Source organism: Manihot esculenta, chromosome 18, assembly GCF_001659605.2.
Source record: "Manihot esculenta cultivar AM560-2 chromosome 18, M.esculenta_v8, whole genome shotgun sequence".
Classification (NCBI taxonomy): domain Eukaryota; kingdom Viridiplantae; phylum Streptophyta; class Magnoliopsida; order Malpighiales; family Euphorbiaceae; genus Manihot; species Manihot esculenta.
This window is the reverse complement of record NC_035178.2, coordinates 14,231,308-14,255,634: the sequence shown is the minus strand read 5'-3', so window position 1 is coordinate 14,255,634 and position 24,327 is coordinate 14,231,308. Positions and strand designations below refer to the sequence as shown.

At 28.0% G+C, this 24,327-nt stretch overlaps 3 protein-coding genes across 4 annotated transcripts; 1 reads left to right on the top strand and 2 right to left on the bottom strand.

Annotated features, from left to right (window-relative positions):
* The first annotated feature begins 3,324 nt into the window (after nt 1–3,324).
* LOC110607024 (60S ribosomal protein L10) lies at nt 3,325–5,485 on the top strand. The gene is made up of 4 exons (XM_021746066.2): nt 3,325–3,481; nt 4,193–4,694; nt 5,048–5,129; nt 5,261–5,485. Exons 1-4 carry the CDS (start codon nt 3,472–3,474, stop codon nt 5,327–5,329), a joined length of 663 nt encoding a protein of 220 aa, XP_021601758.1. The 5' UTR covers nt 3,325–3,471; the 3' UTR covers nt 5,330–5,485.
* A 2,750-nt stretch (nt 5,486–8,235) lies between these two features.
* Nucleotides 8,236–9,846, bottom strand: LOC110606052 (cytochrome b-c1 complex subunit 8). The gene is made up of 2 exons (XM_043952966.1): nt 9,534–9,846; nt 8,236–8,515 (listed from the first exon to the last, which is right to left on the bottom strand). The coding sequence occupies exons 1-2, from the start codon at nt 9,701–9,703 to the stop codon at nt 8,467–8,469; spliced, it is 219 nt and encodes a 72-aa protein (XP_043808901.1). The 5' UTR covers nt 9,704–9,846; the 3' UTR covers nt 8,236–8,466.
* Nucleotides 9,847–13,055: 3,209 nt separating this feature from the next.
* Nucleotides 13,056–17,218, bottom strand: LOC110605827 (KH domain-containing protein At3g08620). Of its 2 annotated transcripts, none has more exons than XM_021744476.2 (7): nt 16,968–17,218; nt 16,781–16,872; nt 15,535–15,686; nt 14,827–14,943; nt 14,584–14,700; nt 14,173–14,316; nt 13,056–13,528 (listed from the first exon to the last, which is right to left on the bottom strand). In XM_021744476.2, exons 1-7 carry the CDS (start codon nt 17,045–17,047, stop codon nt 13,382–13,384), a joined length of 849 nt encoding a protein of 282 aa, XP_021600168.1. In that variant the 5' UTR covers nt 17,048–17,218; the 3' UTR covers nt 13,056–13,381. The 2 variants fall into 2 exon arrangements, with proteins under 2 accessions (XP_021600168.1, XP_021600169.1); XM_021744477.2 differs by having other exon boundaries at nt 14,827–14,940; nt 16,968–17,217.
* Between the last annotated feature and the right edge of the window lie 7,109 nt (nt 17,219–24,327).

Here is a 24,327-nt window from a genome sequence, read left to right as displayed (position 1 = left end):
GGGGTGGCTATAAGAAGAGTGTCATAGACATTCAGCCCCTGAGTCAAACTCCAAAGTTTTGACATTGGTCAAGATAGATGACCGAGTCTTTTGTTATATTCCTGAAAGAAGGTAATTCGTGAAAAATATTATAAATAAAACTATGACATATTCTTTAATCTTTTCTTTTATCAGAAATATTGGATGGATGAAAGTGTGGAGATAAAAATAAATATTCATAAAGGCCATAAGGCCAGAAGAGTGCGCATGGATCCTAGATCGGACATGGGTCCTGCACATCTTTAGGGCGTTGGTCCGCGGAAATAAACATTCATAAAGAGCATAAGGCCACCCAGGCATGAGTCCTCCATCCGGACAGGGGTCCTATACATATTCCGGACGTTGATTCATAAAAACAAATATTCATAAAGGCCACAAGGTCAGCCGGACGCTGGTTCCGCATAATAAGGCATTTAATAACTGAGTATTAGTCCCACAAAAACACAGCCATAAGACGTAAATCTGTCAGGCCAGAAGACCGGGTGTTGGACCGATGAATAAAAGTTTCAAGGCTTTGGGGGAAAACCTCATGGTACATGACCGGGTGTTAGTCCCGATGAATAAAAAGTTTCTAAGGCATTTCATGCTAGGCCGCAAGACGGGTATACGCCAAGCCGACCAACCGAGTGTTAGTCCCAATGAGTAAGAGTTTTTAAGGCATTTGATACCAAGGCCATAAGGCGAGTATGCCAGGTTGACCAATCGGGTGTTACTTCCGCTTCACAAAAAGTTTTTAAGGCATTTTATACCAGGCCGCAAGACGGGTATACACCAAGTCGATCAACCGGTTTAATCCCGCTTCACGAAAAGTTTCTAAGGCATTTTGATATTAAGCCGCAAAGTGAGTATACACCATGTCGACTAATTGGGTGTTGGTCCCGTGTCACAAGAAGTTTCTGAGTCATTTGATGATAAGCTGCGAGGGCTGAAAAAATACCCGGAAGCTCGAGAAAAAGGAGCTCACAAGAATAAAAATGCTCGGAAGACACTTAAGGGCAAAAGAGCCCAGAAGAGATATAAGAACAAAAATGCTTGGAACATACTTAAAGGCAAAAGTGCCTAGAAGATGTGCAAGTGCAAAAATTCTCGGAAAATGCTTAAGGGCAAAAGAACTCGGAAAATATGCAAAAGCAAAAATACTCGAAAGATGTTTAAGGGCAAAAAAGCCCATGAAATACGCAAAAGCAAAAATACTCGGAAGATACTTAAAGGCAAAAGAGCCCAGAAGTTGCACAAGAGCAAAAGTGCTCGGATGAAAGTCAGGGCTATGAGTCCGAAAGATGACAGGGAGTGAAAAAACTCGAACTAAAGTCTAAGGCAAAAAGCCGAAAGACGCACGAAAAAATGATTAAGAGCTAGTTAGAGCTAGAAAATGCCCGAAAGCTTGATAGAGCGAAAAAATGATCGAAAGACTAGTCAAGGCCAGAGAATATTCGGAAGCTCAACAGGGCAAAAAATTTTCAGAAGATCACTAGGGCCATTAGGACAAGAAAGTGCTCGGAAGAAAGTCAGGACTAAAAATGCACAGACTCCTGTCAGGGTTGAAAAAGGCCAAAGAGCTCGCAAGTACTAGAAAATGCCCAGAAACTCGTTAATAAAGATTCTCAAGACATGACTGGAAGTTAGGGTCAGCTTATTATTATCATAGCCACAAGATAATTGTCATTTATGGGTAGGAGCAGGCAAAGCGATGCTAGTATGGAAGACCAATAAACAAGTCACATGCCTTAGATCTTGAAGACAATGGACACTTTCAAATCTAAAAAAGTTAAAGACAAGTGAGGGGACCTCTGATGTTATATGAAAATTTTCTAAAGTAAGTCGTGAGCTGTTACCATAAGACAGGGTCATGTGGCAAGAGTTTAGTAAGTTGATAGCTGGTTCCACCCATAGAAAGGAAGATTAGGACGCTCGACTCCTTATGAAGACTCGAACGACCGTTGTGCTTGGAACCAAGAGAAAAAAGATCCTGCCTCAGGTCGAACAGACTCGCCCTCTCAACTTCAGGGCAAGTCTCAATAAGGAAGTTATCGTTAACAGTTACAATCCAGCAGATCTCCTTTATGCCTACAATCACAAGATACTCAACCAATTAGCCCGTAAAGATTTCTTACCAGTGAGCCGACCACATCATCACTAGATTATCAGAAAAATACTATAATTAACCATCCTCTTACAGTATAAAAACTAACGATCATAGAGATAAATGTACGCTATTTTCTCACACCAATATTTTAAATTCTAAGCGATTTCTCACTCTCACCTTTTTCTTCAATTTACTAATTTGAACATCGGAGTACTTGCCGTGAGTGCCAACCACCTTACTTTCTCCCTCTTGTAGGTCTAACCAATCACAATATAATTTCAATCCGATTACATCATAATTTTAATTAACAACATGAAAAATCATTATCTATTTTTAAATTTAAAGTATAATAAATAAATAAACAATATTGAGGTATAATTGGCGATCTCAGTATTTCCATCTTTTCACTTTTGTATAATAAATAAATAAACAACATTGAGGTATAATTGGCGATCTCGGTATTTCCATAATTTCACTTTTATATATAGTATAGATGGATAAATTATATGTAATGAAAAATAATAAAAAATATATAAATTTATTAATAATAATAATTTAATTAAATTAATGTTAAAATTATTAATTTATTTCTAAATATACTATATCATAAAATATTTTGATTATTAATATAAAATATTTATTTTTATATACAATTTTTTTAATTCATTATTTTTTAAAAATATAATTTAACTTACAATAAAATTTTAATAAATAAAATTTTAAAGTTAAAAAATATCTTCTATAAATAAAATTTAATCAAGAACTTTTTCAATTAATTTAAATTTAAATAGATTAATAATATAATTAAATAATTAAATCAAAAAAATTTAAATAATAACAAGTATAATTATTTTTAAAAAAAATTAATTTAACTTATGATAAAATTACAATATAAATAATTTAAATATTAAGAGAATTTTTTATGATAAAATTTAATCTAACTATAATTTAAATGTTAATAGATTTTTTTAATCAATTTGAATTTAAATATAATATTAATATAATTAAATAATTAAATTAAAAATTTTTAAAATAATAAAATTATAATTAATAAAAAATAATAAAGATAATTTAAGAAGTTTCAATATTTTTTTATATAAATAAATTAAAAGGAGGCCGGGTCCAAAACGCGAGAGAGACCGACGTGGTCCGCGAACTTGGACGCAAAATCGGGTCGGAGTCCATGAAGGATGACGCAAGCACACACGTAAAAACAGCAGCAAACGTGTTAGGCTTTCCCTAGCTAAGTCCCTCTCTCCTTCCTATAAATATAAGGGAAGTAGAACCCAGTTTTACTCTATTTTGTTTTCTAGGGTTTCTTCTGCGCGTTTTCCGGAGCCGTCGCCATGGGGAGGAGTAAGCTTCCTTCTTTCTAATGTTTTCCTGTATCTGTATGGCTTGTCTTCATGGGATTGTATTGTTCAATTTTGAAATTTCGCTCGGATTCTTTATGGATTTGTTTTCTTTTATTGTTTTCGTTTGTTTGAGCGTGTATCTGTTTTCGAATTGGTTGCAAATTATCTTCTTTCATCTTATAGGGATAGATGGCATGATCTGTTTATTTTTCATTTTCTTTTTTGTTGGAAACCCTGTTAGTGGTTATCCCTGTTAATGCACTGGTTACGTACGTGTTAGTGTAGCTTGCTCCCTAGATCTTGATTTGTATTAGAATTATTTCCGTTTTTCATATGTAGAAACTCTGAGGAGGAATTTTAGCAAGTCAATTATGTGGGTAATATTGAATATTATTGAAAAACTAGGATTTTTGAGAACTGATTGATATTGTGATCAGTACAATTTGGTGATTAAGTGCTGTGAATTTTGATTCTTCAGATCTTTTGTTAAATCTTTATGTTGTTTTGTGATGAGATGAACTTATATCTATATCAGATGTTTTTTGTCACTTTTTATTAATTTGAATGCAATAGGATCGAATATATGTTCTTTTGTAATTGATTTTAATGAGTTGTATTTTGTTCTACAAGCTTTGGTTGTGTTGGGGACTGAATTTTGAATGGGAGTGTTATCTACACTGGGTTGATCTTCTATTGTTTCTGACTTTTGCAGGACCAGCAAGATGTTACCGCCAGATAAAAAATAAGCCATATCCAAAATCTCGCTACTGCCGTGGTGTGCCTGATCCCAAAATCAGGATCTATGATGTAGGAATGAAGAAAAAAGGAGTGGATGAGTTCCCCTTCTGCGTACATTTGGTCTCATGGGAGAAGGAAAATGTCTCCAGTGAAGCTCTTGAGGCTGCCCGTATTGCTTGCAACAAGTATATGGCCAAGTTTGCTGGGAAGGATGCTTTCCATTTGAGGGTCAGGGTACATCCATTCCATGTCTTGCGAATCAACAAGATGCTTTCATGTGCTGGAGCTGATAGGCTCCAAACTGGTATGAGGGGTGCTTTTGGCAAACCTCAGGGCACTTGTGCAAGAGTTGCCATTGGCCAGGTTCTTCTGTCTGTTCGTTGCAAGGACAGCAACAGCCATCATGCACAGGAGGCTCTCCGCCGTGCAAAATTCAAATTTCCTGGTCGCCAAAAGATCATTGTCAGCAGGAAATGGTATGTTCTATTCTTTTTCTCCCCATCATGTTATCTCTCTATTTTATATTTTCAGGACTCTATTCCAATTTTTCTGCTGCCCATGATTTCCTGTGCAATTATGTGTTTATTAAAATATCGCTCACTTATGTTTACATGTTCACTTGAGAGAAGGAAAGATTTAAAGGCGTAGGTCTTATTTTATTATCCAATTTGTTTTTTCCTTGTAGTAATAACAGAAGAATTATTCTCCTGGCATTAGAGATTGGTATTTAAATTATTGTGTGGTGGGGATATTCTATTCGTTGTGTCCATGGGAAATTTACCAAGTCGTTTTGAGTGTAACTTACCGACCTGCTACCTGTAATTTTCAGGGGGTTCACCAAGTTCAACCGCACTGATTATGTGAAGTTGAAGGCAGAGAACCGCATTATATCAGATGGAGTCAATGCCAAGGTTAGCATCTGGTCCTTTGGTTTTGTTACAATTTTTATAATTGTGAAAACTGCATGCTTTTCATTATCCATATTATTTAGTTGAATGTTATGGAAGCTAAACATTGGTTGTATATTTGTCTTGTCTTGTAGCTTCTCGGATGTCATGGACCATTGGCACAGCGTCAACCTGGTAGAGCATTTTTGAATGCTTATGCCTGAGTAGTTATGCTGCTGAGGGAGGTTTTCTTTGAAAGTCTTGGTGTCTTAGACTTTTTGGACATGATGAGTTAATGTTATTGATATGAAGCTAGTGTACTTTCCCTATTTTATTTTCAGCTCTTTTGAGAAAAAAAAAAACATGAACTTGACATCTTATCTTGCGCTATTACGTCTCATTATCCTGCGCTGCGCTTCTATTGAAGAATGAATTAAATTCCAAAAGCCAAATTTCTCTTTTCATTCCAACCAAAGTTCTCTATAACCATATGCCTGTAATATTATGTAAAATCTTCTAATAATTCAGCCTAAGATATATTAGGCATGTACAATTTTTATTATTAAAAATAAGTCTAATAGAAAAATCTTTTAAATATTTATTGTTTTTCACATTTATATCTTGGATAATAAAATTAATTTTTTTATATTTATTTTAATTTTAGTTATTTAATTTTATAATCTGTTATGTAAGATTATTTTTAAAATATTTTTTGAATAAAAAAATGAAATATTTAAATTAATTTATATTTATATTTTAAATTTTAAATTTAAATAATAAAAATTCTTTTCAAAAAAAATTTAAAATAATAAAAATAAATTTTTTTTATTTTATTTTAATTAAAATCTAGTTAAATAAATTAAATATAAAAAAATTATTAAAAAATTATAATATAATTTTTGAAGTTTTATTATATTAATAAAATAATTCTAAAATATATTTTTTTATTTTAATAATATTTTTTTAATCCCGTTATTTATTTTGCATTTTTATACAGCCATTAGTTTAATAAAATTTAAAATGTAAAAAAATTATAGTATAGTATAAAAATATTGATGAAATATAACTTTTTATTGGATCAATCAATAAATTAATATTTATCATAAATATATTTATTATATAATGAACAAAATAAAAATATTAAATATTTTAAATAATTTATAAAAAATGTCATTAATATATTTAAATTTTTATAAAAATTAACAAAAGATGACTTTACTTATTAATGTAAAATATAATTTTTTTATATATTAAAAATATATATATAATTTATAATAATAAATATAAATCTTTAATGAAATATTTTAATATATAATATTTATAAGTGATATTTTATATAATAAAATTTTATTTATAAAAATTTATTTAATATTATAGAATATAATGATAAATATAAAGTAAATTTATTTTTAATATAAAATTTAAATTTAAAAATTATATTATAATATACTATTAATTTTTTCAGATTTAATTTAATTTTTTTAATTATAATTGTGATAAATCAAGAAAGGTATAATTTTATTATACAAAATTTAAAATTTAAAATATAAATATAAATCAACAAAACTATTTAAATTTTTGATCGTGATATGACACGTAAATTAAATATTTTTTTTAAAAAATTGATTAAATCAAATAGTTAAAATTGAAATAAAAATATAAAAATTTATTTTATTGTTAAAGATTTTAAAGTTAAAATATAAATACAAAAATTAGTAAATTTTTGAACTTTTTTATTTAATAGACCTTAAAAGTATTGTATTTGGTCATTAAAACTATAATACCTGAATTATTAATCTCTAAATTATTGTTGAATTGATGATAGAAGGGAGACGCTTTACAGTACCTACCTATATGATGAGAATCATGGAAAATCTTTTCTTCCAAATAAAACAAGCATGTTGACATATTAATAGGTATGGCAGATTCCACGAATATAAATCACAATACTCCCATTCTTGAAAATTAAGAACCAAACCAAACTGAAATACCCAAACAAATAAAACCAAAAGAAATCAGTTCAGTTCAATTTAAAAGATTATTTCTTCTCTTTTCATAAATAAAAAGCTATATACTCAATGTTCCCCAAAAACAGTTCAACCCAAAAACTGAGAAAATTAGTTCCACAACCTACGGTTTGACACACTCATCTCGAAGAATACAATCTGTAAGGTAAAATAAGATGAAGGACAAAATCAAGAAATCTTAAGATAAAAAACAGAACTAAAAGAAAAACCGATATAATAAAATGTCAGTTTAGAAGAAAAATTAAATCCTACAGTGGTGAACTTTAAAAAAATTATAATAATTAAAATAAAACTTGAATCAATCAATAAATCAATAAAAAAATCACCCATATAGAATAACACCATGATATTTCATCTTCAATGACAAACTCACCATCTAAACACCCCCCCAGCCCCAACCAAAAAAAAAAGTACAACTACGAATAAACTTGAAAGAGAAAAACAGGAAAAGATGACATTAAAGCTGGGTCTTCCTGTACGGTGTATATGGAGCTTTAGTTGAAATCTTGAAGGAGTTTATCATGTAAGAAAAAAAAAAAAAAAGGAAAGAAAATGGCATCAAGAGGAAGAAAAGGATAGGGAAGTGATGGCAGAAAAGAAGAGAATAAGGAAAGTGGCTCTAGGGTTTGAAAGTAAAGAAGCATCTATATCATAATTTTAAGGGCTAAGATCTTCTAATGGACGGGTAAGATATGATGAAGTGTTAAAATCATAAAAGCTAAAAAACAAAAGAGACAACACCAGGGATTGAAACACACGGCTTTCGAGGTTGTCAAGAAAGTCTTAACTACGAAGCTACAACCTACTTCAGAACAATAACTGAGACACAATAGCATGGTAATACTATAGAGGGCTCCAACTCTTTTACTGCTCACATAATCATTGGAACAAACCTAAATTTGCTTCGAGGTCACTTAGGACTAACATATAACACGGACACACTCCCCAACAATCTCTCCCATGCACTACCCATACTCAATGTAGGATAAGGAACTTAGAATATCAAAAATAGTGCAAAAATTCATTAAAAATAGATTGATGAATTCTCTACTCGTGTAGTTGAGCAACAATTAGAATGACAAGCATCAAATAATGGACAAGAGTTCAACACCAAATTTGTTCAATATTTAGCAATTCAGAAAGCATTTCAAGGACAAGTATAGATTAAACCTTGGCTACAAATAGAAATATTCATAACAAAAGCTTGCTAAAAATTGATAACTGCAACTGCAGCTAAAATCCAAGCATTGAGCTTTATTTTTTTAGTGAAACAAGAAAATTATCAAGTTTCCCACAAAAAAAAGGTAAACAGTCCTTTGATCACATGCATGACCTCAGTACCTATGCTCCAACTTCTCCTTTTCTTTGAAGTTCTGCACATAACTGCATGGATTACAAGAAATGAAAAGAAATGAGAATAAACAAACTGTTAGCTACAACCAATAAAAACACAGAAAGAAAGCAAAATGGAATTGCTCAAATTGAAGATTTCAAAGACAGACAAATCCCTAGATAAAGATGTGGTGGTTGTTTTTATTATTTAGGCATGTAACTAACATCCTATGGAAAAAAATTTCCTGAACCTGTATGGTTAAAAAGAACATTGCAGCCACATTGGGACACATTAGAAGACCATGGGTTTTCCTTCATAGTTTAATAGAAGATAGAACACATCGAAAAGAAGAAAGAAAACAAATTATGCATCTTAAATTGGAAAATAGCACCTAGATTATACTTTCCATATCTTAAGGAAAAAAGATTTGCAAAATGATTATGAAATACTTGATGAAAAAGGCATCTAAAGCAAGAATAGAAGTAGAACAATGCAACTCTCATATACAAGCACCAAGAAAGTACTCATGCTCTTACAATTCACAAGATAACCATGCTCAAATGTAGCAAGTTCATCATAGATGATATAATACTAGCATTTCAAGAGTGGCACAAAATAAAACAGTACAAATAAAACTCTGGTAAATGGAATTGCCAACTGTTCTAGCAAACAACAATCACAATTAATATGGATAGTATGAGTCTGCCGATTTGTGGAGACACAATGGACAACTAAATATGCGAATTGGTTAAATCGTACAACAGATTATAACAATAAATACTACTTCAAGCAATTTGAAACTCATTGTTAGATTCATTTGATCCTTACACCCAATCAATCCAACACTTACAATAATCAACATCAACGAAGAAACAAAGCACGAGTTTGATACATCAATTTTATTGGATCTTCTTCCATTTTCACAAAACCCAAAAGTTATCGTTTTCTCATGTGAAAAAATCTTATTTGGGAATAGGGTTTTCACACCACAACCATGAAAATTAAATGAAAATAAGAAGAAAAAGATGAGAGAGAGAGAGAGAGAGAGAGAGAGAGGAGAGGAAGTACGTATAGGTGCCGACGAGAGGGGTGAGAAGTAAGGTGGCGCTGATCCAGTTCTCGGAGACCTTGTGGTGGATCTTGGAGGGCAGATCTTTCCAGAGACCAGTCATAACCTTCTGTTGAAATGGTGAAAGAGCGTACACCACCGCTTTCATTCTCACAGGCTGCTTCCCCATATCTCTTGCTTCTTCTTCTTCTTCTCCTTCCGAGGGTTTTGATTTCCTCCTCCTGATTATCAGTAGACGATTAAGCCAGAACCCGCTTTTCACACATCACATGAAGAGCGGTGTTTATATTTGCAGGGCCGGGCAGGGCAGCACTCAGCTGCAGCAGCCATAGCAATTTGACCTTTTCTGGATTCTGTTATTCTTTAAGCCCATTGGGCTGCTGGACCTTCAATGACTTTTTTTATTTCCTTGAAATAAGTCCACATTCAAATAAATCAATTTTATTTTTTTTATATTTTTAAAATTAAAATATATCAAATATACTATAGATTAAAATTTGTAATTTTTAATATATATAATTCTAATGACGATATCAAACGCATCACGAGTTGTTTTTGATAGTGATTAAATAATTTTATTTGTTATTAAACATCAAATAATCTAATAACAACAAACAAAAGACTGATTGTGAGATTTATTTTTTACCATTTTCAAATTTAAAATTCAATTAAAATCATTTTGAAAAAAAAAAACTTCAGTTAAAAAATCAAATAAGAAAAATTCACATATGGTGTTGCAACATTTGCTATGATAACTTTGTGGGAAACCTTTTCCACTCTTGTTTAATATGCAAAAACAGAAAGGTTCAAATAGAGTTTAATGATAGTCGTTTTGACTCTCAAATGAATAATTATTTGAAAATAAATAAATATTTTTAAAATTTTTTGAAGAGTTTATCTATCTGATGTGTTCAAGACTAAGAATAAGTAGTATTTCATTTAATTTTTTATTTTTTTAACGATTATTTCAATTTAGTTAGATTTTAATTAAAAAAATTTGTGAAATTGAATTGAATCGATATTATATTATTTTTTATAATACAGAAAAATTATACTATAATTAAATTTGAAATATTTTAATTAAATTTTAAAATATTAAAATTAGAGTATAAAAACTAAAAAAATTAATTAATTAAACCGAATCGGATCAAATTAAATTAAATTAATTTGATTTAAATTAATTTTTATCAAAATCAATTCAATATGATTTTTAATTATATTAAAATTTTAATTTTTAATTTATTAAATTTAAATTAATTTTAAATCGAATTGATCAAATACTCAAAAACGACCGTTTCAACGAAAATTTCGTTATGTTGCAGTTTACACGTTTTGAAAAACGTTGAAAACTTAGTATAGAATTTAAATGGCGAAAAAATATTTATATAAATGACCCCAACTATTTTGTAAATTTTGATCAAATTTTAATTGTTATTTGGATTTTAATGAAAATTCTTAATTTATTCATTAAAAGAAGATTATTTCAATTTATCATTGAAAAATGTAAATTTATATGCTAAAAATAAGTTGCGTATTAAATGTATAATCTTATAATAATTTAAATATATTTTCTATTAAAAATTATAATATTTATGTACTTAAATATATAAATTAAATTAATTTCTTAAAAAATAATAAATTATTATCAAAATAAATTGTTGGATTTTTTTAAAAAAAAACCACGTTAATGGTATTTAAAATCCATTTAAGAACAACGGAGACGGAATCAAAATCAAGACCTTAAATCGAGTTAAATGCCCTTTGACCTAACGTACTCGAGTGTTTTAGACAAACTGTGGGATTCAAGACAAACAGAACATCCTATTTCCGTCCGTCACAAAATCAGAAAAAAATGATAAAAAATGATTGGGTGGTGGAAGATGGGGCGAGTTTGAAACAGATTGCTGGCCTTGAGTGTTTCTTACAAGATGAACTAATAAATTTGTTACTGTTTTATGCATCTGTCCTGCTAGACTCATTTTGCCAGATCCTCAACATGCAAAGGAAAAATAAAAAAAAATAATTATTATTTAATTATATAATAAAAACTTAGTTAATTTTTTAATTTTAAAAAATATATTAAAATATTTCTAAAATATTAAAAATTTATTAATTAATCATTCCATTAGTTGTAATTTTTAATTATTTTACTATTTAATTCTTGTGATATAAAAAAATTTATTAATTGATTTTTCAGTTTTATAAAAATTTCTTTTAAATTTCCATATTGAAGATATTTTATATTATTTTGTAATATTTAATGGTTAAAATTAATGAATAGACTTTTTAAAATATTATAAATGTTGTAATATGTTTTTTAAAACCAATAGATTAATTAGTGAGTTTTTCTATACTATAGAACTAAATAGTGCTTTTTTAAAAAATAAAATAAAGAGTAAATTATACTTTAGTTCCTAAATTATACTATAATTAACGGATCAATCCCTATATTTTTAAAACCAAATACTTAAACTCCTATATTTTCATTCCGGCCAAATACACAATCTCTTCATCCATTTCTCTTTGAAATAGGTAGTCAAATCTCTAAAAATTATTTTTTCTTCTCACAATACTCTTATTCCACCATACAACACATATAAAAGAAATTTTTACATCTAAAAATTCAAATCCTCCTTCTTTCTTTCTCATTCTCTCCTTGAAAGATAAATAGCAATTTGAAAAATGTGTATTAGAAAATTTAAAAACTTTATTATTAATTTGTATATTTTTATTGCTTATAGTAGTAGTAAAAATGGTTTAGTTGTATGAGGTGTTTGAATGAATAAAAGTGTTTATTTTGTAATATTTGCTTTGATCGAGAAAGATAGAATGTACTGAAAATGGTGAAAACTTTGAGAAAATTGCAAACTTTAAAATCAAGAATCGATCTATTTTAATATATAAAAAATAAAGAATTTAAGTGTTTATAATTATTTGAATTCTGTACTCAGAAAATTTATAGACAAAAAATTTCAAATTATTTTTGAGCTGATATGTTTTAATATATAAAAATTAAATGATTTAAATGTTTATAGTTACTTGAAATCTATATCTAGAAAATTTAAGAAATGACAACTAAGTTAGAATTTTAAATTTTTAATTTGATTTGATACTAAAGATATTGAAAATGGTGAAAACTTTGAAAAAATTACAGAATTTGAATTCAAGACTGATCTATTTTAATACATCAAAACTGCAGAATTTGAAAGAAAAAAGACTTAGATTTTTAAACGTAAAAGTTTCTTTTATATGTGTTGTATGGTGCAATAAAGATAATATGAAAAGAAAAAATAATTTTGAAAGATTTAATCAGTCTTGAATTAAAGGAGAAATGGATGAAGAAAAAATGGATGAAAGGACTGTATTTGGACGGAATGAAAATAAAAGGGTTTAAGTGTTCGATTTTGAAAATAAATAGACTGATCCATTAATTGTAGTATAACTCAGGAACAAAAATGTAAATCACCCTAAAAAAACAAAATAACTCTTCTAGGAGAAGAATTCACATTGCTGAAAGAATGTGTAGCAGCAATCAAAACCAACACCTGATTCCACTATTGGCATCTATATAATACAGACTTCATGTTAATTACAGAATAAATTTAACAATTGTTAATACTTGTAGTACACCTGCAAGCAATTACATGGAGAAAAGTTATAACAAATGAATTTCTATTTCCTTTCCCTTGTTAAAGTTTTGTGTTACCCAACAAATAACCAAAGGTTGAAAACTACCAGCCATGGCTTCAAACCACTTCTTAGTAGCTATACAGGATTCACATATAATCAGAAGAATATTAAAACAATATTTTTAAAGAAACCAATGAGGAGATTTGATCCTGAAACACTATTGGCCGGTTTTCGCACGCTTCATTCCACTCGAGTTGAAAGGAGAGACGCCGCCACTTGGTACAGGGCTCTCTTCTCTATAGTTAGAATTCAACATTGCTAATTCTCTCAGCTGTTGCCTCTTGTAGATATCCTGTGATTCATCCTGCAAATTGGAAGATGAATGAAAATAAGTGAGTTTCTAGGAAAGGAGGGCTTAATTGACCATTGAATAAAAGTGCATGGGCTTAATTGGTAAAAAAAAAATTAAATTGAACTTATTTGGCCATCGAGTAAATGTAGAAGTGCTTAATTGGACTTATTTACACATTGAATAGCAGAAAAATAAGCAAAGGAATACCCACAAATCAGGTTTCAGTCAGAAAAATGTAAGATAGATCGTCAAAATTTTCTTTTTAATTGAAACAAATAGAAAGACAAATTACTATTAGGTCCTTGTAGTTGGTCAAAATTAACTACTTCATCTCTATTTTCTAGATCAAACTAAACATTCGTGTATTTATTGATAAGAGAACTAAATAGTTTTATTTATAAAATATAAGAACATTTTAATTAGTTTTTTTTAAGAAATAGAAACTAAATAGTTAATTTTGATAAACTCGAAGGAAATTATAGTAATTTATCCTAAAAAAAAATTGTCGAAGAGTGATCCCACAAAGCCAAATGCGTGAACCAAACGAAACTATCACATTTAAAAAAGATAAAAAAAATAATTAAAAGAAGTAATGTTCCTTGAGATTTAGACTAGCTAAATAATATCTAAATAAAGGACGAGGCCGGTAGACATACCACAGGTTTAAGCAGTTCTTCAATGATTTCTTGTGCTTGTCTCATTTGCATATCAATAATGTTGACAGCTAACTCAGCCTCAATTATAATGTGCAGAGAATCACTCAGATGCTCATAGCCTGGTCTTCCCCTTAATGACTCTTCCTTTAGAATAAAAGATCATAGGAAAAATTTAGTAAGAAATTGACAAGCCAAACAGATTGAAGCATAAAAGAAAAGACCAGAAAATAAATCCACATTTAGTTCATCCCATTGTTCCCTTGATACCTATTGGTTCTTTGGCCGGTGAGAAAACAAATGGTTTAAGCAACCAAATAGTCTTTAGTAGTAGTAGTAATAAAAATAATCGTCCCAAATTCTCGGCTCGGACATTGCTGGGTGGGGGATCAGTCCTATAATAAAAAAAATTACCTTTTCTAGGTCTTTTATTGAACCTTTTCCTCTAATATACACGCGACACCCTGTAGAAGCTTCAACTCGCTTCAACGAATTGCCCCTAGGACCCAAAAGCCGGCCTACAAAATTGAACTAAAATCCACAAAGAAACAAAATGTTAGACTTCTCAATCAAATTGCTGAAGAACTAAAAGTTTATGGAAGCACATTCAATGGTAAGGATATCAAAGAGCATCCCAAGTTGAATAGCATAACTTACATTTGGATAGCTATCAACAGGAATATCCAAACGCAAGATTTTCTTCACAACATAGGAACTTGGGCTTGCTGGTGCTGCTTGCCAGTCCACATTCATCCCCTGCATTCCTAATCTCTGCTATACAATGAATATGATGTTATACTACAGTAATTGGATTTTATTAATACATTTATTAGATTGGAAAAAGAAGAAAGAAAAAGAACGATTATGACAAAGAAAACATGTGAAGCAAGTCATAGAAGATGCATCTATTTAAACTAATGATGAGTATTAGCAGTAAACTTGTTTGACCATCAAGCCATGTTAATAAGAAAACATAACAGGAAGCGAAGAATGTTGTTCAATTGAAGAGTACTTGTGTTCTAAATGAAGCAAAAATTAAATACATTGTTCAATTGCCATAATGTAGGTTATTGATGAAAGTAGGAAGTTTCTACTAAGAAGCCTTTGAAGACGGACCTTAACGTACAATGTCTAGACCAGTGAGTTAGTAAAAAGTGGACATAGAGGCATCTTATTAAAGAAAATTGATATTCTACATTGTATATCTGCTCCGTTTCTTAATTTAGGCTTTCCCAATTCTTGTTAATAATGTGCAAGTAAATGTGAAACATTAATCATCTATTTTCTGACAGAACAAGCAATATAAAGATGAAAGCCAATTGCCAAAAGTAAGGGACTGCATTCAAGTTAGATGTAAAAGCTTACCTCATGTGGCAGCCCATTCCACCCAATTATCCCCGTGCTTCTATTATTTGGCAATAAGTCAGAAGAAGCCATAGGGCTCAAGCTTCCACGTTGCAGCCTATCAAAGTCACTTAACCCCAGGTTGGGGATCATTCCAGAAACCCGCAATATTTCTGCTGACATAAAAGAGTAATGCAATTCTTGTTTTTAGGTTCTCTTGAAAAGAAAAGATGAAAATCCATAAACAGTTAACTATTTTCTTTGTGAAGTTGCATACTTATAACTAAGAGGTGCCAAAGATGAGCAAAATGAAGTATGGACAACACAGGAGGCTCACATTTCAACGTTAATCAACAATAAAGATTCATAAGCAGAAGAAGAAGAAAGAAAGCAAGAAAGAAAAAGTTTTGCATAATTCAAGAGCAGGAAGCCACCACATAAGTGCTGAGTAAGCTTCTCTGCCAAAGGTCACCCTACAAATCAAAACAAGGAGAGGAAGATTTTGATCATTAAAAGGTAGATGCAATCCCATACAGGGCACTAAAATTCATAATTTAACAAGAAAAACCACTTGGTTTTCCTGCAAAACTGCAATTAAACATAATTTCTACTCCTTAAACTTGTTATCCTTGCAAGTTTGAGATCCTGAATCCCTCATGACCAAACTCAGAATGGACCAGTAACTTAAGATACTTAACCAGCCCTCCTATCTCTAACTAATTTAACCAAGAAACAGCAAGACATGACTCCAAAACATAATTTGGAAGATGCAGTTCTCTTATGATGTTGTCTTCAACATTTTATGCAGATACTCATCCATGGAATCTAACAAATGATAACAGATTTCTCATTTCTCAATTAAAATTACTTGTGTTTGGAAGAAGTAGCTTCAGCAATGTACACATAAAAGATTCACAAGGCTCTTCCCCAATCCAAAAGATTGATAAATTCAATGCACTAAGGTGGGCAATTTTACGTAAGCATACTGCAAGCCTTATTTCTAAAGAAGACAACATATCCAATTCCAATTCAGTAGTGATTCAATAGAATTAAAAATAAGAATAACAAAAGCCTCAATGAACAAGGAGAAGAAAACCAAGGACACCATCTTTATGGGAAATTCAGCTTTAATTTTTTATTTTCGTTCACAAATAAGAAGAAGAGGGGAGGATTAAATACACCAGACAACAGAGTTAAAAACAAGAAATGGAAAATCGAACAGGAAAATCATAGATCGAAATTAAAAATGAAAAGTTTAAAGAATAACCTTGATTCAAAAGTCGGCTACATATAGGAAGAACTCGAGTAAAAGGTCCAAGCTTCTGATGCTCTTCAAGCAGCTCAGCCAAATACTGACCACTGAAAAAAAAAAAAGAGAAGAAACCCAGAAATCAACAGAAATCAGAGAAATTATTTCTAAAAATAAAAAGATGAAAAATTGTTATATAAGCTACCTATCAACATCAGGGGTTGTTCTTATATGTGGAGACAGAGTTCTTGAAGGCGAAAAATTCTGTGCATACAAGCCAGACATGAATATGGTCTTTGAAGACACACACACAGAGACAACAGCGAAGAAGAAGAAGAAGAAGAAGAAGTGGAAGAAGGCAGAGGCAGCCCCTAGTCTGTGAAAGGGGAAAAAAATGGTGGGTGCAAAATTGCAAAGGAGTGGGCTTTTTCGTAGTGCAGTAATGGTGGGGTTTAAATATGGGAGCGGGGTTTTAATAGTGCCTTTTTCTATTGTAGTAGAAAAGTTTCTCTTTTGTTGTTTTACAGAGATCATGCTCTATCTTAAAATACCCCACGGTGACCGTTGAAATAAATTGCAAAATTACAGGTTAATTCACTCTGATTCAGATTCTATCTAATTAATGTAAAATAAAATTTATTTATTATTAAAATTCTCATCGTTGAATTATTAATATATTTAAAATTAAATATATTAATTAATTATAATTAAATATAAATTAATATTATTTTCATATATAAAATTAGTTTATATTTAAAAATAATAAAATATTTTATAGTAAATATATTATTTAATATAAAATAATAATGTATATAAAATAATTAAAAATAATATATTTATTATAAAATTTTTATAATTATTAATATAAAATAAAATTTATTTACTCTTGAAATTAGAACCATATATTTAATCGTTGAATTACTAATATATTTAAAATTAAATATATTATTTAATTATAATTAAATATAAATTAATATTATTTCTACGTATAAAATTAATTTATATTTAAAAAATAATAAAAAATTAAATTTGACATAACTTTTATATTTTAATTTTTAAAAATTAATTAAAATTACATTCAAATGCAAATATAAAATTAATTAAATTAAAAATTAAACATTTGAATTAAAATACAAAATAATTTAAATATTAAATATTTTTTAGTTATTTAATCATTAATTTATATAAAAAAATATGTGTAAAATGATACACATATTATGCCAATTAAATTATTAAATTATTATATAAATTATTAAATTTAAAAATTTACATATTAATTAAAATTAGTAAAGATTTAGCTAATTAAATTAAAATATAAATATATACAAATTAGGTTCAGCTTAAATTAGGTGCACCACAACCTTTCTGTATAGGGGATCTAAACCAAAAAAAAAAAAGATTTTATTTAATATTTTTTATATGTCTTTTATTTATGTTATATTATTAAAAATTAAATAATATATTATTAGTGAATTTTACTAATATATTAAATATTTCTATATTAATCAAATAAAAAATAAACTTATGTTTGATAAAATTTATCTAATTGATAATAATTAATTTTATTTTTATCGATGAATATTTTAATAATTTTTTTATTTTTTATATAAAATTAAAATATATATTCTATATAAATAATTAATTAATTAACAAGTCTACTTGAGGAATGGACCGAATGGAAAAGAGAGAAAATACCTTCAAGATTGAATTGGGCGCTTGATGCTGACTATACACAGTCATCAACCCACTCTCACCAAGAGCGAGTGTTTAATACTTACATCGGTTTAGGGTCTGATGTCATTGCAACAACTTCAACTGTCTTGTGGAGGCGCGTGGAAATAGAAACTTGTCGGTCCTTGAATATTCGCATCTGTGTTTAAATGGTAAGAGGGGCTTTTCGTAACCCAACATTTAACCTTGAATTTTATTCAGTTGGATGTTGAAATGCGTTTGGTTTAATTGTTAGAATTTAGTGGACAGATGGATGATTGACTTTTCTTTTTATTAATAAGTTATTATTAGGTTTTTAAATTTTTTTAAAATCCAATAATTTATTTTTATTTTAAAATCTCTTAATTAAAATATTTTATATTTTATAAAATTTAATTATTTAATTTTTTAATTAAAAAATAATAATTTTTTTATATAAAAAAATAAAATTTAAAATCTCTTAAATTTATTTAAATATATTTATTACCAACCGAAATATGTGATTGTAAAATAATACTCACTTTAAATATTTATATTATTTAATTTTTATAATTTTAAAATAATAATAATTTAATCTCTATAATTATCCAATGGCATTAAATAATTAATGTTATGAAAATACATAAATTATTTAATATATTTTAAAAAATAGTGAGAATAAACAATTAATTTTATTAAATAATAAAGATAAAAAATAATTATTTAAAAAATAAATGAATTAAGGGGAATATGAAAAGGATCTTCATACCACTAGCAAGTATTCTAGAATCTATAAAGAAAAAGTTGGAGCGCATTAGTCAATCTTGTCTTAAAGTTTCAGATTAGACATATCCCAACTAACCACTTTCTATTGGATTCCTTCTCTCTCTCTCTTTTTTTTTTTAATTATTATTTTTTTCTTCCTTATTTTTTCCAATATTATCAACCCACGATCTGGTAAAAAGGATGAAATTGATTCTTTACCTAGTCTAATTATTTTATACTTTATTAATTTCACCGATTTAAACTGGACAGATTTATTAAATTAAAATTTCTTATTAAAATAAAAGAGATATACGCTATTTCATCTTAAAATTTATTTATTTATTTATTTTAATTTATATACAAATAAAAATAAATTTATATTTTATGAACAGATGAAATATTTATTATTTTAAATAATAAAAATGGAAATTAGAAAAGCAGTATTAATTAAGGCAGCTAAGCTATGAATAGGGTCATTTTCAAAAGGAAGAATAAGAGAGGTGGACCATAACTGGCCAGCTAAGGTATTTTTGGTGTGAACCACATTTTGACAACTATGCTATGCTATTCTTGTGTGTATTTTTGTTTTACACTAAATATTTTAGGTGTAACCAATTTCAATCTTTTTCCTTTTTTTATCACTTCAATCAAAACTAACTTATAAACTCTAATAATATGTGGATTTATTTTTTTATAATATTTTTAATATTATATTATAAAATTTATTAATGATAAAATTTGAAATTGTTATATACCTATTGAAATTTATTTAAACCTTCATTTTTAAATGATTATTAATAAATTTCCTTTACAATAATGAAAAAATATAATAATTTGCAATATAATTACAATTAACAATAATGTACAATCAAATAAATATGTCAATAAAGTAAATATAATAATAAGTATGTTTAAATAGGGGAGAGAATAAATCGGTTTGAACTAAAAAATTGAATCGAACTGATCAATTTCGGTTTAATGATTCGATTAATCGAAATATTCAGTTCGATTTGATTAGTATTTTTCAACTTATTCGATTTTCAATTCGGTTCGGTTTAAACGTGTTAAATAACCGATAAACCAAATAACCGATTTTATACATATTTTATTATGTAAAATATTGATTTTATACATATTTTAAAATTTTACATGGATTTTTATAGATTTTTTAAGTATTATCATTATATATTCAGACAATATTTATTGATAAATTTATGTGAAATATTTATTAAATTATTCTATTGAAATTAAAAATAGAAAATTAAAAAAAATTACAGATTTTGATTTGAATCAAACCGAATCAAATCGAATTGATTTTTATCGATTATATTCGGTTCGATTATATTTTTATAATCAATCTTTTCAATTTTTAATATTTTTACAATTTAATTTTTAATTATTTCGGTTTGGTTCGAAACCAAACCGACCGATTGCACACCCTATGTTTAAAGATATTTTCTTAAATATTATTTAAAAAATATTTTAAAATTATATGAAAAAACATAGTTTGAATTTCAAAGTGTATCAAATAAGTTTTTAAACTTTTTAAAAAAAATTGATTAGTATGATATTTTTTTAAAATTATAGTAAAGTAATTGATTTTTTTTATAAACCATTCGATTTTTGAAATTCACTTATTCGACTCGTTTAATTCACGTTGGGCAGAATTATTGAAGACTAAAGCGATTTCTTTTAAATTTTTAAAGGCATTCCGTATTTAGAAAGATTGACAAGCACCATCTCAATTCATACTTTAGAGTAATTGATTTAAATAAAAATGGAGCTTCCTTTGATAAACAAGTAAGAGTAAATTTTGATAGTCACAAGGCATGGATGAAAATAAGCATAGGATTCCTATGAAAAGTACAAAGCAATTCATGTTGATGGTTGAGGAAGAGAAGAGACAGCAAACTTGTGGATCACATGAATCTAGTGGAGAAGCTCCCAATTATTAAATTTTTGCTAACATTACTCTCAAGTCTAATCAATGTTTTCTATTGCCAATCACTTTTAAATTTCAAATACACAAGTTTACACATCAGCTTCCACTTTATTTTTATTTCACTTTTCTCATTTTTAATTTTTTTTTAAATTATAATTATCTAATAATTTTATAATTATTTTGTATTTTATTTAATAATTTTATACCATAAATTTAAGTTTTTATTTATATATGATTCAAAATTTAAAAATTTATTAATAATAAATTAATTTATATAATGAATTTATTATAAAATTACAATCTACTTATAAATTTAAATATATAAAAATTTTAAATTTTATTAACTTTCAAGTAATTTAAACAATAAAATCATTGTCTACTTAAATTTTAATTATGTATTTTTTTTTTTTTGAAATAGGGGTGGGGAGTCGAACCTTTGACCTCACAAGACTATAAAGATGCACTTTCACCAGGCTAAGTCTCGGAGTGCATTTTAATTATGTATTTGTAACTAATTAGATAAATGTAGACTACATAATATATGTTTATAATTAAAATTTTTAAATATTAAAATTTATTAAATTTAATAAATTATTTTTAGTATAATAAGTAATTTAATTCTATTAAATTTAAAATGAATAACATTAAACTAAATTCACTTGTGCAATATTATAAATATTTTTTACTTTAAATAAAGATTATAATAAAAAATTTTATAATATTAAATAAATTAATTTTATAATTATTAAATATCATAAACTATGAAATAAAATATATAAAACTTACAGTAATTATTAATCATAATTATGTTAATATTTATATTATTTTTAATTTATTTTAAAAATAATTTTTAATTAACATAATACGAAATAAATTTAATTAAAGATTAAAAATATTATCTCTGTCGGTTCAATCATAACTGATCAGTTATTATCTTGCATAATATGTTATTACTTTTTAGATAAAATTTTTTTAATACTCGAAAAAATTAAATTTCCATGTAAATTGCAACAAAATTATGAAATAAAGTAAAACTCATTTCTATAGATATATATATATATATATATTCAATAATATAAACAAATTTTAAATAGTAAAGAAATAAAATTATAAGGAAATAAAATAAGTGTGCATGAGAAAATAGAGAGCCGGTTTGATCCGTTTACTATTTTTAGAAAAAATTTTAAATTTGCAACCTTAAAAGCTACTAAAAAGTTTTTTTGGAGTTTTCACTGTAGCACTTAAACTACAGTTTAATTTGATAGTAATTACTTATTATCATAATAAATTTCGATATTTTTTATGTTGATGAGATTAGACTGATAACATAGCCGAAACGATACTGCGCTATAGTAGGCTGAAACTGATGAGAAAGGAAATGTGAGGTGGCGGTGGATATCCACGCTAGTCACTCTAATACTCAAGTCAGTAACTTGAAGAATAGAGAGAATACAATAGATAAACCAAAACTTTAGTAGTATTAACGATAGCATAACTTTGCCTATGTGATTGTTCCCCTTTGATATTGTAAGAAAATTGAGATAAATATATCGTTTGCTGAAAATTTAGCGATGATGTAACCGATTGCTCAATAATAGTCATCGCTAGCTAATAGGTGTTAGGAAATCCTAAGATTATTACAACCCAGTTGCGCAGCGAAAAAATAAAAATCTCTGTTGATTTTCTTTTCCAGAATCTGAGTGCTTCGTTTAATTCAAAAGATGGATATAAGACTAACCTGTTAATCTCGTCAAGAAGAAACAATGCCGGACTGATGGTGCTGCCTTTTCAAACGAACACTCTCTATGGTATCCACACGAACGTCTTCTATCATTCTAGAGTGCTAGCTCTCTCAAAGATGGATAAATTATGTGCTCCACAATCTGCAATCTTTTTGACTGAGTTTTCTCAAAACCATCGTCAACACCCACAATTCTTAGTATGAGTATTTATATATTTCAGTCTTTTGTTTTCCATACTCACTATCACAATCTCGCAGATACTCAAATATCTTATGTGATAGAGTCCTTTATCTGTAACACTTACAGATATACTGCAGATTTTTTAAATATTATTATCTCATAATAATAAATAATTAATAATAAAATACTTTATTATTATTAACTATATTAATAATTAATATCAATAATAATAATAACACTTTATTATTATTATTATTAATTATATTAATGATTAATAATAAAACACTTTATTATTATTAATTATATTAATGGGCTTTGGGCTTTTAGCCCATTAATATGACATAGCACATCAACAACGTTCTTTTGTGTGTGACCCAATAGGCTCACATTAATTGGCAATAGGCCCAGTCCCACAAGGCCCATAAGTCCTAAGTGGCCTCTAGCAAGAAATTATGACTACCCAACTAATATGAGGATCAATAGTCCAATAAAGCCTAATAAATAGAACATGAATTAATCCCTTTGTCATACGATATCTAGTTTGAACATAAATCATAGTCAATGTCAAACTTATAATGTTCAAACTTATGATTTCTCGATCTCTAAGTAGACTGATAAATTCAAATGATATTGATCACACTATCAATTTATTTGAACACGGCCATGCATTTCTCAGTCTCACTTATCGAGGGGCCCAGAAGATATCTCTCTCATAGAGGGGGACAAATCCTATCTTGATTGTTCATTATCCTCTACATAATTTCTATTATGCTCAATCATAACCTTTATGATTGTCCGATTAAAGACAACGTTTGGTTATGTCAAAATATAACAGTCCTTATGTTGGAAACTATGACAATCTCAAGTCAAAGGATTAAGACATAACTACTTTGAGATTCACTTATGACAATGACCCATGTAGTGATCTCAATGCGGGTCCATCCAATACTTTGTTCTCTAACAAGTATTTATGATTATTGAATTATATCAACATATACATAATCATCTCATGATTATCAATCAATAATCATACCAGTTATATTTTATTATTATCAACATAATAATAAGTAACCAGGGATGATAATCATTATTATGTAACATGCAAACAAATAATAATGATAAAAACCTCTTTTATTAATAACCAAAACGACATACAAAAAGGTCTAAGATAATGGCCTAGGGCATATACACTAACAATCTCCCACTTGCACTAGGCCTAATCATATAAGTATCTAATACCCATAGAC